The 14,511-nt window shown below is 32.8% G+C and overlaps 2 protein-coding genes across 3 annotated transcripts; both read right to left on the bottom strand.

Moving 5' to 3' along the window:
- Positions 1–2,611: 2,611 nt before the first annotated feature.
- Positions 2,612–9,607, bottom strand: LOC102604289 (uncharacterized). Of its 2 annotated transcripts, XR_001473444.1 has the most exons (3): positions 9,563–9,607; positions 2,937–3,088; positions 2,612–2,809 (listed from the first exon to the last, which is right to left on the bottom strand). XR_001473444.1 is itself a non-coding variant. In XM_006347423.2 (2 exons), the coding sequence occupies exons 1-2, from the start codon at positions 3,528–3,530 to the stop codon at positions 2,732–2,734; spliced, it is 672 nt and encodes a 223-aa protein (XP_006347485.2). In that variant the 5' UTR covers positions 3,531–3,662; the 3' UTR covers positions 2,612–2,731. The 2 variants fall into 2 exon arrangements, 1 of the variants encoding a protein (XP_006347485.2); XM_006347423.2 differs by lacking the exon at positions 9,563–9,607 and having other exon boundaries at positions 2,937–3,662.
- A 2,036-nt stretch (positions 9,608–11,643) lies between these two features.
- LOC107060639 (uncharacterized) lies at positions 11,644–13,674 on the bottom strand. The gene is made up of 5 exons (XM_015308742.1): positions 13,327–13,674; positions 13,204–13,250; positions 12,610–13,134; positions 12,182–12,530; positions 11,644–12,102 (listed from the first exon to the last, which is right to left on the bottom strand). Exons 1-5 carry the CDS (start codon positions 13,672–13,674, stop codon positions 11,644–11,646), a joined length of 1,728 nt encoding a protein of 575 aa, XP_015164228.1.
- Between the last annotated feature and the right edge of the window lie 837 nt (positions 13,675–14,511).

Genomic DNA, 14,511 nt, shown 5'->3' with positions numbered 1-14,511 from the left:
GTACATACTAGTAATACTAAACATTAAAAGTCGTTTTACAGATTGTACCCATATTAAAATAAGTACCTAATAAGTATGATTTCTCCAGCTTCCTAACCCTCAAGTGTGTTTGGTCATAGATTTTGATCATAAGTTTGGTCATAGATTTTGAAGTTGAGGTTTGAAACTCAAAAATTTGAATTTTTGAAGCTGTGATATTTGAAACTTGAAGTTGTGTTTGAAAATGCATTATACTTGACAAAAAATTGATTTTTTGAATGAAAGTGAAATTCTCGGACTATGGACTATGTAATGTACTTTATCTATCGGGTTACTTAAAAATGCACCCATGAGTGTGGTCTAGTGGTCAATGAAATTGTTGAGAACCCTAAATTCTCAGGTTCAAAATTCAATGGAGACAAAAAAAAATAGGTAAGTGATTCTTCCCAATTTTAAAATTTGATCCAAAATCTATGACCAAACGTTAGCTATATGTGTTAGAAATTTTTTATGGCGAAAAAAATATTCAAGGATAAAATCTAGCCCCCTTTGCTTGTACTCTTCTCTTTGATGTTTTCTATATTTTTTTAATTAATAATTAATAAAAAACTAGCCCTAGACACCCCGCCCCGCCTAGCGGATTAAAAAAAAGAAGAGGTTTCTGTTTGTTTTTATTAATAAAAAACTAACCCTAGACACCTATACCAGATTTAAAAAAAGGATAACACTTTAAAATATAATCCAATAGGGATAAGTGTCTGAAAAATACTTCAACTTTGGTCGAATTTGCTGTTGCGATACTAAACTTTCATGATGACCTATTACCTCCCTAAACTATTTAATACCGTATTTTAAACATATATATTTGCCACGTGGACATAAAAAATTATGCAAAATTATAAATAGTAATGTGTCCACGTGGGCACATATATACCTTTAAAATACACTATTAAATAGTTCAGGGGTAAAAAATACGGTATTAAATAGTCTAGGGAGGTAATAGGTCCTCATGAAAGTTTAGTATCGCAACAGCAAATTCGACCAAAGTTGGGGTATTTTTCAGACCCTTATCCCAATCCAATATGTATGTATGACCAAACATTAGCTAAATGTGGTAGAAACTTCTCCATCTCCCAAAGGTTGCAAAATGTTGATTTTCCATTCTTATATCAGAGTTAACTTGGAGAGGGATATCAGTGTTGGCCCACCCACTATAGCTAAATCTGTCAAGTGGGGCCTGCTAGACCCAAATTCCAGCGCATTTAAACATGCGTATATATCTGATTTAGGGACACCATTGAAGTTATACTCGTAAAGCAAATCTATCATTTTTTTGGGATAGTAACTTTTAGATATACGGTTTTGAAGTTGCAAAAATCTTATCTGAAACTGGAGGTTGCAACTGAACCTCAGACAGTATTATACTGCCTGAAGTTCGGTTTGTCAGAACCTAAATTTAGACAATTTGAAAACAAGCAAACTTCAAATATGTTTACCTGAAGTTGAGATATTTTTGCATGAAATTCAAACATATATATAAGGCAGAGCTTCGGTTTAGGCATATATGATGTTGAATTTCAAATATTTTTGTATGAGTTCAGGTGAATGGAGTATAAGGGAAAAACACAAATTTATTCTTCGAATTTTAACAAACAAGATCGAAATGAGTTTTGTTAATAAATAAACAAGTTATTAATCCGTCCAAACATAAATAGATTGAGGGAGCATGGTTTTATAGACTGATTTTGACACCTTCCTAGTTGCCAAACCATTAAACCAAATGTTTAATTAAAAATTTCACCGAAAGTCTTTGTTTTAACTTCTGTCCAACATACAGAACTTCTCCTTCTTCTTCCTCTTCCTTTCTGATGCAATTTAGCTATAAATTTTTCATATATTTTAAGTGAATATTTGGTGGGTGTCAACTAGATTCTTGTTTATCACTCCTTAATCTATCATCTTCTTGTTCTCTGTCACTCTATTGTTATTGCATTTTTGTATCTTGAATATATAGATAACAATCAATCCGATTGCAAAAACATTTATAACTAGAGATTTGAGATGTATCGGGCTCTAATTTCTCTGTTTCATGAGTTCGGATGAACAATGAACAACACATGCAAATTTTACCAGTTCACAAAAAATATTAAGAACATTTTAATAAGATAATGGAGATGGTATTGATTTCACCCATCACTTACTGTTTACTAGTTATTATATATATAACTAACAATATGCATCATAACGTTTTTATATTATCAGTATGGATTTTTGTATAATCATTGACATAGAAGGAGCCATTACGATTAATCCTCTCTCAGTAGATACAAGTCGTAAGGCTCTTGAAAATTTTGGACGGTTTGTTAAGCACATTCTAATTGAAGATGTTCAATCTCCAGTTTCTAAATTGTTTTGATTATGACATGATTTTCATATTCTGTTTGTAGTCTCAATTCCTGCAGTAAAGTGTAAACTTTTCTTCCAAGCCCAGATACATGATGATATAGTTAATGATGACAAATTGAACCAAGGAATGAATAATACTTAAAAGAAAGACAAGATTGAAACTAATATATACATAAGCCCATGTCATAGATGGACAAACAAAACAAGTCTGCAACGTAAAAAGGAGTAAAGCTAACAGACATCATTCCCCATAACCACTAAGAAAGTGAAGCAAAAGATACCATCCAACAGATCATAACAAACTATGAAAGTTCCTTTCTCAAAACAGGGGAACATGGAAGGCATTTTATTCATTCATATTGTCCATGAAGACACTGGTCAAGACATTCTTGGACTGCAGCGAAGTCTTCAGCATCTTCAAAGCCTGACAAAAACAGGAAACAAGAACAAATGAAGGAAGACTTCAATGCCAAAACAATTGGTAAACTTTGGCCATATATTTTGAAGTTGAAACTGAGAAACAGATATTCAAAGAAAACAATTTTACATACCTCATCCATTCCCAGAGTAACAACTTTCTCTTTGAGAACACCCACATCCTTAACGCATAGTTCATTGAGGAGAGTGATGCTAGAAATAGTAGACATAGGCTTCACAACCAAATCATCCAACACCATATAAGTTACAACCCCTTTAACCAAACCTCCATTGGAATTCCCTGCGGCAGGTTTGACATAGTTCAGTTGTGAGCTCATAGATCCATAACACGAAGGACAAGTAGCTCGAGAATACTCAGCCACATAACTACAGCGATTAGGGCATGTATACAACTGTTTTACAGATGGAGAGTTAGTGAGAGACAATAGAGGGACCGAAGCAGCGCCTTGTGCTGATTTTGGTTTCAAGAGGATGTCTTTTTCCTGATTTGGCTGAATGTACATATTGTCCAGATTCTCAAGGCTCTCATACAAACTTCCCAAGCACCCAACCATTTCTTTAGTAGTGAGAAGCCTAATGACACTGCCTATTGGCAAGGCCAGAATGTGAAATAAGAAATCAACACATTCTTTCCCTGCCTCAGCGAACATAACTCTTCTTCTTTTCGTGTCTATTAGAAGTTTCATTGTCACACTGGATTCTGCCATATTTGAAGCAATATTGCTGCAGTGAATTACACAACTTGAAGAAACAATGAGCTATTTTGCTGTACTTATAAAAGAGCAATTTGAGCAAAGAGGTTATTAGGTCGATTGATCTCCCTCCTCTTTCCCGTATTGTCCCTTCCATGGCAGAGAAATGATTAATGAAAAGTAGGGTGTCGTCAGATGGTGCGTGGTTGAGAGTGGTTCAGGCGGCGATTTGATAGACGTGACGGGAACGAAGCATGACTTTCAATTTTTTTTTTTTATTTAGTTCGGAGACCATTAAATTATATAACTAAGCTAACATTTAAAATGCCGTATTAAATAGAATAATTCATGAATTAAAATTTAGTCAATCTAATATATTGTTTGGTTATTTTATTTAATTTAATTCATGGATTGCTTATATAACATAGTCCATACGTGGTTTTATTTTATCCTTAAAAAATGGAGGAATAACTAATCAAACGTTTAACAAATCTTGGATAAAACTAGGGGTAAAATGGTAAACTCACTATGTCAATAATTGTTTTCTTAATAATAGGTGCATCAATTCAAAAGTGGACAAATAATTAGGAACACGGTGAGTATATATTACGAAAGTCAACAAACTTGTGTTTTTCTTCTTTGAAATTCTTGTCTCTTTCACACTTCTTGTTTCTTATCTTTCAATCAGAACTAACCACTTAGGGGTCGTTTGGTAGGGAGTATTAGGAGAAATAGTCTAAGTATTATGTGTGGTATTATTTAGTACTATGTTTGGTAGGAATTTTGGGTCTATGTATAATCAATCCATGGATTAGTTATATACCCTACATGGTATTATAGGGTGTATAGCTAATACCTTCCATTTGATGGTATTAGTTCTAATACCATGGGACTAATCTAGGTAAAGACAAAAATACCCCCTCAAATCATTTTAATCATTTTGTTTATTTTCTTGATTTTATGTTTTATATTTATACTAATAAATTTATTTAAATAAATTAGCTTACAAATTTTATTATTTTAGATATAATTTTTTGTTTCTAAAATGTGAGTTATTTAATCTATTTATTATTAATATAAAAATATTATAATCCGACTAATATGCTAATGTTGATGTATGAATTTAAGAACAATTCATAAGTCAAATATTGCCTCTTAACGGAAGTCCATTAAAGATTACACAAGTAATCTAAAACAAGAGCGCATATATATATATATATATAAAACATCTTGAGTATAAAAATCGTTTAATTTATTTTGCTATATTTTATTTTTTATTTTATTTTATTTTATGATAAAGAGTTTTTTTTTTAATTATTGATACAAAACAAAGTTCAATAAATTTTCTCCATAAATTATTATAGTTGTGTGACCTTTTGAGATATTAACTCCAATTTATTAAGATGACAATTATTTACTCTCAAATAATTTAAGTGAGAAAATGGTGAACATGACAATTAAATTTTTATTCTCCTAGCTAGTTAAAATGCTATAAAAAAATAATATTGTCCGTCAATTATTTACCTTGACCCAATTACATGAAATAGAAAATCCCATAATAACTCAAGGGTATAATTGAAAAGAATTTTTTTGTAGAGTTTTAAACCACACACAAAATTAGGTAAGAAACAATGAATCAAACACTTAATAAAAATAATTCTTGCATTACTAATTCATGTATTACCAATCCCTACATTACTAATCTCTGCATTACTAATTCTTGGATTATTGATCTTTATACCAAACAACCCCTAAATGACTAAACTACCCCCTTATTCCTTTTCCTGGATTTCTATTGTAATTTGATTTTCTTTATATTTATATTACAATGACTTTACATATTGTTTTTAATTCTCCAAATTCACTTAGTGTAATTTATTGGTTTCACAAATATTTTTTTCTGCATTTTTTTTTATTCAATGTAGTTCGTCGATAAACCACTCGAACTATTTGTTTTTCTTAATAAACTTTAGGTATTGAACAAATTAAGTAGTTTTAAATCTATGTTAAGTTTAACATATATTTTACCAACAAAAAATTTAAAGTACACCGTGTCATCAAGGATCTCCTTAGTGGTATGTTACATCTCAAAATTAATTAAATTATATCAGTTAATCTATCATATTAATTTTATTATTACTATTTCGTTTTCTTTCTTATTTTCGGATTAATGTTTACATGTCATATGTCACCTTACTTAATTCATTTATTTTGTTAGAACATATTTTTAGATTTATATATCTATATTAGTCAATCTCTCATATTAATTTTACTATTACTATTTTGTTTTTTTCTTATTTTCAGAATATATTTTCAGATTAATGTTTACATGTCATATATGTCACCTTACTTAATTCATGTCTTTTGTTAGAACGTATTTTCAGATTTCAAATCAAATTGCATTATACTTCATGTGGATGTATAACAATATATATGTGATTTTAAAAAAATATTATGTATTAATTGATATGAGATGCACGTAAGATGTACAAAATGCACATATAATGCACGAGATGTACGTGCAATACACGTTGATACAATATAATCTCACATCTATCGCCTTACTTAATTAATTTCTTTTGTTAGAACGTATTTTCAGATTTCTTAATCAAATTGCATTATACTTCACGTGAATGTATAACAATATATATGTGGTTTTAAAAAAATATTATGTATTAATTGATACGAGATGCACGTAAGATGAACAAAATGCACATATAACGCACGAGATGTACGTGCAATGCACGCTGATACAATGTCATATCTATCGCCTTACTTAATTCATTTCTTTTGTTAGAACGTATTTTCAGATTTCTTAATTAAATTGCATTATACTTCACGTTAATGTATAACAATATATATATGATTTAAAAAATATATTATGTATTACTTGATACATGATGCACGTAAGATGTATAAGATGCACATATAAAGTACGAGATGTACGTGCAATGCACGTTAATTTTTTTGTGGTGTTGTTGAGATGAAATCGTTCTTCTTTTCCATTTCTTTCACTTCGTCTGATGATAAACTGGCTGAAAAGCCAGAAGCCACATGACGGTAAAAGTGCATAATTCATGACTATTGATCATCCTCAGAATGAAGAGCAACTCCATAGGAAGGACATGTAATAGCTCCTGAGATTACTGTTATCTTTGGCAACTGGCAAACTTACATGAATTATGTAAGTTTGCGAATCATTTTGTTCAGCAATAGTGGGATGGAAACTCAGTCAAAAAGCAGTAGAAGTAAATATTAAAATGGAAGCTAGCACTGGATGCATGTTTAGAAATATTTATAACTATTAGAATTTCAAAGGAAGAGAAGCTTGGTAGTATTAGATGAGTATTGTTTTAGTGTTTCTTCTTTTTTTCGTTGATCTTCTTTATATAGAGTCTCTACTCTTTTTGATTGATCTTCTTTATATAGAGTCTGAATATGTTGTTGATATCAACAAGTTAATTATGCATGCATGTGATTTACTTAAGAGTAGTACAACAGAAATTAATCAAATGCTACTAGATATATCTATTAAAAGAGTGAAGGCATATATAGCTAACAATTATTTATAGTATTGTTTTTTTTTTTCACCCTTCTTCTCTAACAGTAATAAAAGTTAATCGACTAAGCAAAATGTGTTAAACATTTCATTTTTTGCAATTTCTACAATAAAATATTATGACTAATTTGTCATGTATCTTAATACTTTTCTTTATAATATCATAAATTATTTCTTCAGATCGTGATGTGTTGACATGAAACTAACTTGCTAGATTATCTTATTGATATGGCATGATATAAGTACAAGCAGTATTTTTTCAAAATTATTTTTCATCAAGAATATGAATATGATTTTTTCATTTATGAATGAAAATATTTTTCTTAGATTATCTTATTTAGTTCCATATTACTTGCTCCGACCTACAATATTTTTTGATGTGACTAGTAAATTTTTCGCTTATATTCTTAAAATAACATGAATTTGTGTACATTTATGTTTGAATTCGCACGGATGTCGAAAAGCAAAAATGTAAAAGATTTGATAAGATGTTCTTTAGTCCCCTTTCTGGCCGCTATCTCAAGAATTTGATAACGTATAATACCACAATTTAAGAATAGAAAATATATGTTTAGCATATCAAAGTCTTAATCTACAATATTACAATATGCAACTAAACTTGAATCGACTTAAAGAAAATGATTAAAATCGCATTCCTATCTTAGTACAGTAAATCAAGAATTTCATGAAATAAAGATGAACATAAGTTGAAAATCCTCCCTTGTCATTTCAGGGATTTCCACTTGCCATTAGACCATTTTTGATGAAATCTCAACGCGTGAGAAGGGCATGCAATGTTATCTCCAGTTGTAGGGAAATAGACATAGTACTCTTCTCCAATTATTCCACTAATAAATCCAAACCACCATCCATCACTGTCAACTACATCAACCTTATCAAATAGACAAAATCTTTTTCCTGACATTGTTTAACGTTGATGGTGAGGTGGAACAAGGCGGACCCATCACTGTCAACTACATCAACCTTATCAAATAGACAAAATCTTTTTCCTGACATTGTTTAACGTTGATGATGAGGTGGAACAAGGCGGACCTCGCCTACAATGGCAAGCTCTTCTAGAAGTGCAGACTTATTATCAAACAACAGAGTTTTATACTTGATTCTGTAATGATAAGCATCCTCGATAGAAATAATAGTTGCTTCGTAGTAAGAACCTATGAATCCTATTTCTTGACTTGGCACTTCAACTTCATCGCCCTTTTGGAATAGTTTTGTTATTTGTTGTGTCTTCATTGCTATCAAATCTATTTCCTTTGAGAGCTTTTTAATTTTCGAAAAAAGGCAAAATATATCCTTGAAGTATTTGAAAAGATCTAAAAATACCTCTCATTCATCTATTGGGCTAAAAATATCCCTACCTCCATCCACCTTTTTGGTCCATCTCTACCCTTAAAACTAACAGCCACTTTTTAAAAAAATATTATTATTATTATTTGTTACATGTCATTTTCTTATTGGATAAATTAAATCTCAACCCCATTTAATTTTCTCCTACCCACCCATTGTAGTGAACATGACCCAAACCCAATTAGAAGACCCATTAAAAAATAAATTGATTGAATTTTTCTCCCCTAACCCCAGGCCTCTTTCTTCTTCTCTCTTTTCTTATTCAAAATATTTGTACACTACATTCAATCAAATGATACAACGTAGGCAACTAATTATTTTCTGTTAAAAATATACACAATCAGATGTAATAATTATTTTCTGTTAAAAATATATACACAAGTCCATATCTAGATGGACAAACAAAACAAGTCTGCAACGCAAAAAGGAGTAAAGCAACAGACACCTTCCACATTAACAACGTAGGAAACTAAAGCAAAAGACACCATCTAGCAGGAAGACTAGAACAAACCATTAAAGTTCCATTCTCAAAACAGGGGAACATCATGGAAGGCATTTTATTCATTTATGTTGTCCATGAAGACACTGGTCAAGACATTCTTGGACTGCAGCGAAGTCTTCAGCATCTTCAAAGCCTGACAAAACACGAAACAAGTACAATAAAAGGAAAAGTTCATTACTAAAACAATTAGTAAATTTATCCATCTGTTTGATCATAGATTTTGAAGATGAAACATGAAATCGTAATTTTTGAGATATAAAGTTGTGATGCGATGGAACATGCATTTTGATTGGAAAAATGTTGCACTTTGTGAGTGAAATTAGAGCTAATTATAGGGGAACGAACATGAAGAAAAAAAAAATTGGAAATAATTATCAAATATGAGACAAAACAGTAGCGTATGCTTCGGTATAACAAATTAAATGATTACTGGAAGTGCAAAATTCTAGAGCTATATATTATCAAACAAAAGTTTGTGAAGTAAACAAGGAATAAAGGACAGCAAGTTGATATACCTCATCCATTCCCAGAATAACACTGAATTCATTGAGCAAAGTGATACTAGACAACCAAATAAATCATCCAACACCATATAAGTTACAACCCCTTTAACCAAACCTCCATTGGATGCTATCACATTATTCCCTGCGGCAGGTGTGACATATTTCAGCTTAGATGAAGGACAAGTAGCTCGAGGGTCCTCAGCCACATAACTACGGTGACTAGAGCATGTATACAACTGTTGGAGAGTTAGTGAGGGACTGAAGGTGCTGATTTTGGTTTCAAGAGGATGTCCTTATCCTGATTCGGTTGAATGTCCAGATTCTCAAGGCTCTCATACAAGACACTGCCTATTGGCAAGGCCAGAATGTGAAATAAGAAATCAACACGTTCTTTCCCTGCCTCAGCGAACATAACTCTTTTCTTCTTCGTGTCTATCAGAAGTTTCATTGTCACATTGAACTCTGCCATAATTTTGACTTTTTGAGACAGAAGCAATATAGTTGCGGCAAGAAGAGATAAGAATTAAATTACAGAGCTTGTGAAAACCGTTGAGGTTGTTTGTTTTTATATACCCAAAAGATCAGTTGGTGCAAAGCGATTAATTTCCACACTCTTTTCCGAACTGTCTCATCCATGGCAGAGAAATGATTAATGGAAATACTTCTTGGGAAAAAAACGCCGGCGTCAGATGGTGCGTGGTGGAGGATGGTTCAGGCGGCGATTTGATAGACGTGACGGAACTGAGGCGCCACTAGTTTATACAAATATTTTTATGGAGCAGTAATTTAAACTTCGGAAAAGGGTCAAAATTACCCCTGAACTATGAGATATAGACCACTTATACCCTCCGTTACATTTTAGGATCAAAAATGCCCCTACCGTTATTCTAAGAGACCACAATTACCCTTGGGACTTAACAGAAGTGATTTGGCAAGCCACATGGCACTAATTCCGCCACATAGGCTTGCCAACTAGGATACCCACTAAATTTTTTGACCCAATTAATAATTCAATCCTAACCCATTTTTGTTGGATCAACCCACAAAAATATAAAAATCTTTTGCTTCCCCTGCTTATTTACAACTTCATCAGTTAGCTATTACTTTGATTTATTCCCTGCTTTTTTATAACTTCATCAATGTACATATATGTTTGCCTTCATACACTTTGGGACGTTTACAACTCCTTAAAGAAGCAGCAAATTAGTGTACCTTCTCCTCGTCAATTTTGGCGCAACATATAATATTGGGTTTGAAACAGAACATGTGGACTGCAGATGGAACGGTCAGTTCAACCTCATAGCTACAACCCAAGCTTGAGGTATAAAGACGACCATGAGATTTCGCTTTAGCTTTGAAATCAATCCCGATGATCTTGAGAAAGCAACGAAATTTAGCTTTGATTGGGACTAACGTTATCGATCAACTGAAACGAAAGGTAAGCTATTTCACCTTCATAAACTTGAATCAAGACACCCGACTGATTGTCAGAGTAGGTCGAAAACACCTGCTCTTTCTTAGTTGAAATCGTGGTGTATCAAGTTATCAGAGTAGTGTCCATTCTGCTATATTTAAGATCGTCTAAGTCCAATATTAGATGAACAATATAAAGAGTAGTACTGCATCAATTGAGTAATAGAATATTGAAGGCCAAAAGATCATCAAAAGCAAAGAGCGCAAAAAAAACTCTAAGGTTCAGTAGCTACAATATCTTCATCACCCAACAACTCCAACTGTTAACTCGTTGTCCATAAGATCAGATCAATTTCAGTCACTGACTTCGGCGGCTAAAGAATTCTCCAGGAGAGCAACACAAAAAAAAACATAAAGGTATTCATACCATAACAACAACTTAACTGCAGCAAGCAAATTGCTAATCACCTGTCAAATTTCAAAAATTGGCCAAACAACAATACTATAATTCAAACCATAACAGTTAACACCTTAGCTAACCCAAAACAGACCAAGAACCTGAAACAAAAACTGGCCAAACAAATATTCATTCAAAACAAAGCTTCGGTTCAAAATAAAACATAAGCAATTGTGTATTGTTTACATCCATAACATAACAACAAAATAAAATAGTAATGCCACTGTTTGCACTTGCCAGATCATACAAAAACCAACATTTCGGTATCTCAAAAAAATAATTTAACAGAAGCTGACATATACTTAATACTTCCAACTACAAAGAGTCTAAATTTGGGATCTTCTATTTGCTTTCTTGGTCTTCAACTTCCCCACCATCTTCTCTCTTGCCCTTTCCAACTGATTACTAGTCATAGCTTCTTTTCCTTTCCATGTGACTTTAGTGGGTGAGTAAGGCAAATCTGTAGGCTCACTCATTCCTCTATGATCACCTCTGAAAGTGATCACTCTATTGGCAGATCTTGTTTGTTGGTTCTGCCTCATCTTAAGCCTTGTTAACTCTTCAAAAATTATACGAGGCCTTAAAACAGGATCACTTTCAAGTTCTCTAGTAGGACCAAAAGGTTCATATTGTCTCTGTCTTGGTGCAAATATGTCACTTTCAAATCCTTCTTGAGTTAGTTGAGGGGCTGAACTATTGACATCAAAAACTTCTTCATCTTGTTCTACTTCTTCAGTCCTGCCCCTCTTCCTCTTAAGACTTGAAATGCTGCCTTCCTCACTAGACTAAAATATTTTTAAATAAGTCATTAAATTAGTTCATATGAACATTATATAGCTAACTTTTAAATTAAAAAATTGTTACCTTGCAAGACCTTGCATTGTGAGCTTGTGAACCACACTTGCTACATGTCATCTTAGTTCCTTTTCTTGAGTGAGACCACTCTCCAGCTCTTTTGATTGCTGCATTTTTTTCTCTATCTCTTTTAAATTTTGGCCTTCCAACAGTTTTCACAAGATCAGGTGGGTCCATGGCATGTTCTGGCAATACTTGCCAGAATTGTTCACCTCTCATAGGCAACAACTTGGCCCCGTATGTTTTAAGATAGGCTTCTTTAGTGTACCACCAACTTATTTCATCTCGAGGCTCAATATTTTTGTAGCGCAATGCCTTGATGGCATGAGGGCATGGGATGCCAGTCAACTGCCAAGACCTAAAATGAAAAGCAATAATTAGTTCGTGTGAATATTACATAATCACAGTTACATAATAGTCTCAATTAATATATTTACCTGCAACTGCACTTCTTCTCCACAATATTCACTATGTGCCTATCTTCACCCTCAGACACTTCAAACCCAAGGTCCCCATTAAACTCAAGCTTGCATAAGTTGGCAATCTTACTGTAGGCAATGAACAATTCCATACACTTTGGACTGTGTTTGTAATAAATGTTCCATGTTTCTGCCTCTTTTTCCTTCTTTCTCAACCTGTTCATTATTTTGACTCTAATCTCTTCAAGCATCTTCAAGATAGGCTTACCTCTAGGTACCAAGATCCAAGAGTTAAAGGATTCAGTGAAATTATTATCTACCATCTGATTTTTGCACACAGTATCAAAATATGTTCTGCACCATTTTTGTGGTGGAAACTTGACCAAATCTTTAGCAACTTCCTCTGATAATGCACCAAGAGCATTCAATTGGTCCTTAAAATCTTCTTCATAAGTACACCAAGCAGCCCACCACATAAGTTTCTTCATCTCTCCGGTCCTAAATCTCTTCATCCAATTGGCCTCAACATGTCTTACACAATATCTATAAATAATTAGAAGTTCATGTTAGTTAGCAAAACCAAGATAGCACTTAAAAGCATCTTAATAGTACCTATGGTTTGATAATGGAAGGACATTTTCCACTGCATTCAGTAATCCCTGTACATGTCAAACCAATTAGTACTTATAAAAAACTGTATATTATTAGGTTACATAAACACAAATTACTACTTACCTTCTGCATGTCAGACATAAATGTGATGCTATCACCATTCTTCAGATTCAATGACTTCTCCAACAACTGTAAGAACCATGTCCATGTCGTAGTGGTCTCCTTATCCACTACAGCCCACGCCAATGGATAGAAAGAGTTATCGCAGTCTTGTGCCATAGCCACCAGTAATTGCCCCTTGCATTGGCCCTTTAAAAAGGTCCCATCAAGTCCTATGAATGGTCTTAATCCTTCTTTCCATCCAACCTTCATTGAATTAAAGCAAATGTACATTCTGAGAAATTTTCTTTTTCCTTGTACCATTGCATCTTTTGATAAGTTGATCACCACATCACTACCGGGATTAGTCATTCTAATCTCATTTGCATACGCCTCCAATCTATTGTATTCATCCAAAAAAACTGCCTTGCATTTTTTGAAGGGCCATTCTCTTGGCCCTTTTCAACTTTGAATCATTAGTATTTAAGTTGAAATTATCCATCAAGTCTTGTTTCATATCCTTCAGTGCATACTTGGGATTATTCTGAACTTTGCTTTTGAAATAATGGGATAAAGTGTTTGTGGTAGCTCTAGGATTGTGTAATGCCTCTTCACAGTTGTGTTCTTGCTTTAAAGTCGGGGCAAAAACAATTTCTTCATTATCATCAACAGCAAATACATGAACTACCCTAAAGGCTTCAGTTAGTAACTCCTGAAGTATCCTAATTCCATCAGAATCTTGAACCAAAAACAAATTTTCAGAAGGTCCTTTCACAAGTACTTGTTTAACTAATACAAAACCCAAGTTATTTTCAAACACCTCTTTTATGTCAATCAAATTTAGGTGATTGGAATTAAAGGCCCTCAAAGAATGAACATACCTCTCATCATATAGTAGGTGAGGTTTTAAAGTCCATTTACCTCCATGGTGAAATAACAGATCAACATTCATATCTTCCATATTGAATTTTCTGCAAAAAAAATAGCAAAACATAAATATATAGGACCCCACATTAATAAACTAAGCACATATAAATAAGAAAAAAGCTTCTAACAAGAATAAAGTGACTTTTATAACATATAAAAACAAAGCAAGTGACTTAGCAGTAAAAAAACACCAAAAAGAGGGATTAAACAATACTTAGATTGGGACCACACATTCAGATTCGAGAATAAAAATCTTAAATTATTTGAAAGTAGCCTAAATAT

The sequence above is a fragment of the Solanum tuberosum genome, unplaced genomic scaffold (assembly GCF_000226075.1).
Source record: "Solanum tuberosum cultivar DM 1-3 516 R44 unplaced genomic scaffold, SolTub_3.0 scf00087, whole genome shotgun sequence".
Lineage (NCBI taxonomy): Eukaryota > Viridiplantae > Streptophyta > Magnoliopsida > Solanales > Solanaceae > Solanum > Solanum tuberosum.
Note: the sequence above shows the minus strand (reverse complement) of the source record. Positions and strands in the feature narration are given on the sequence as shown.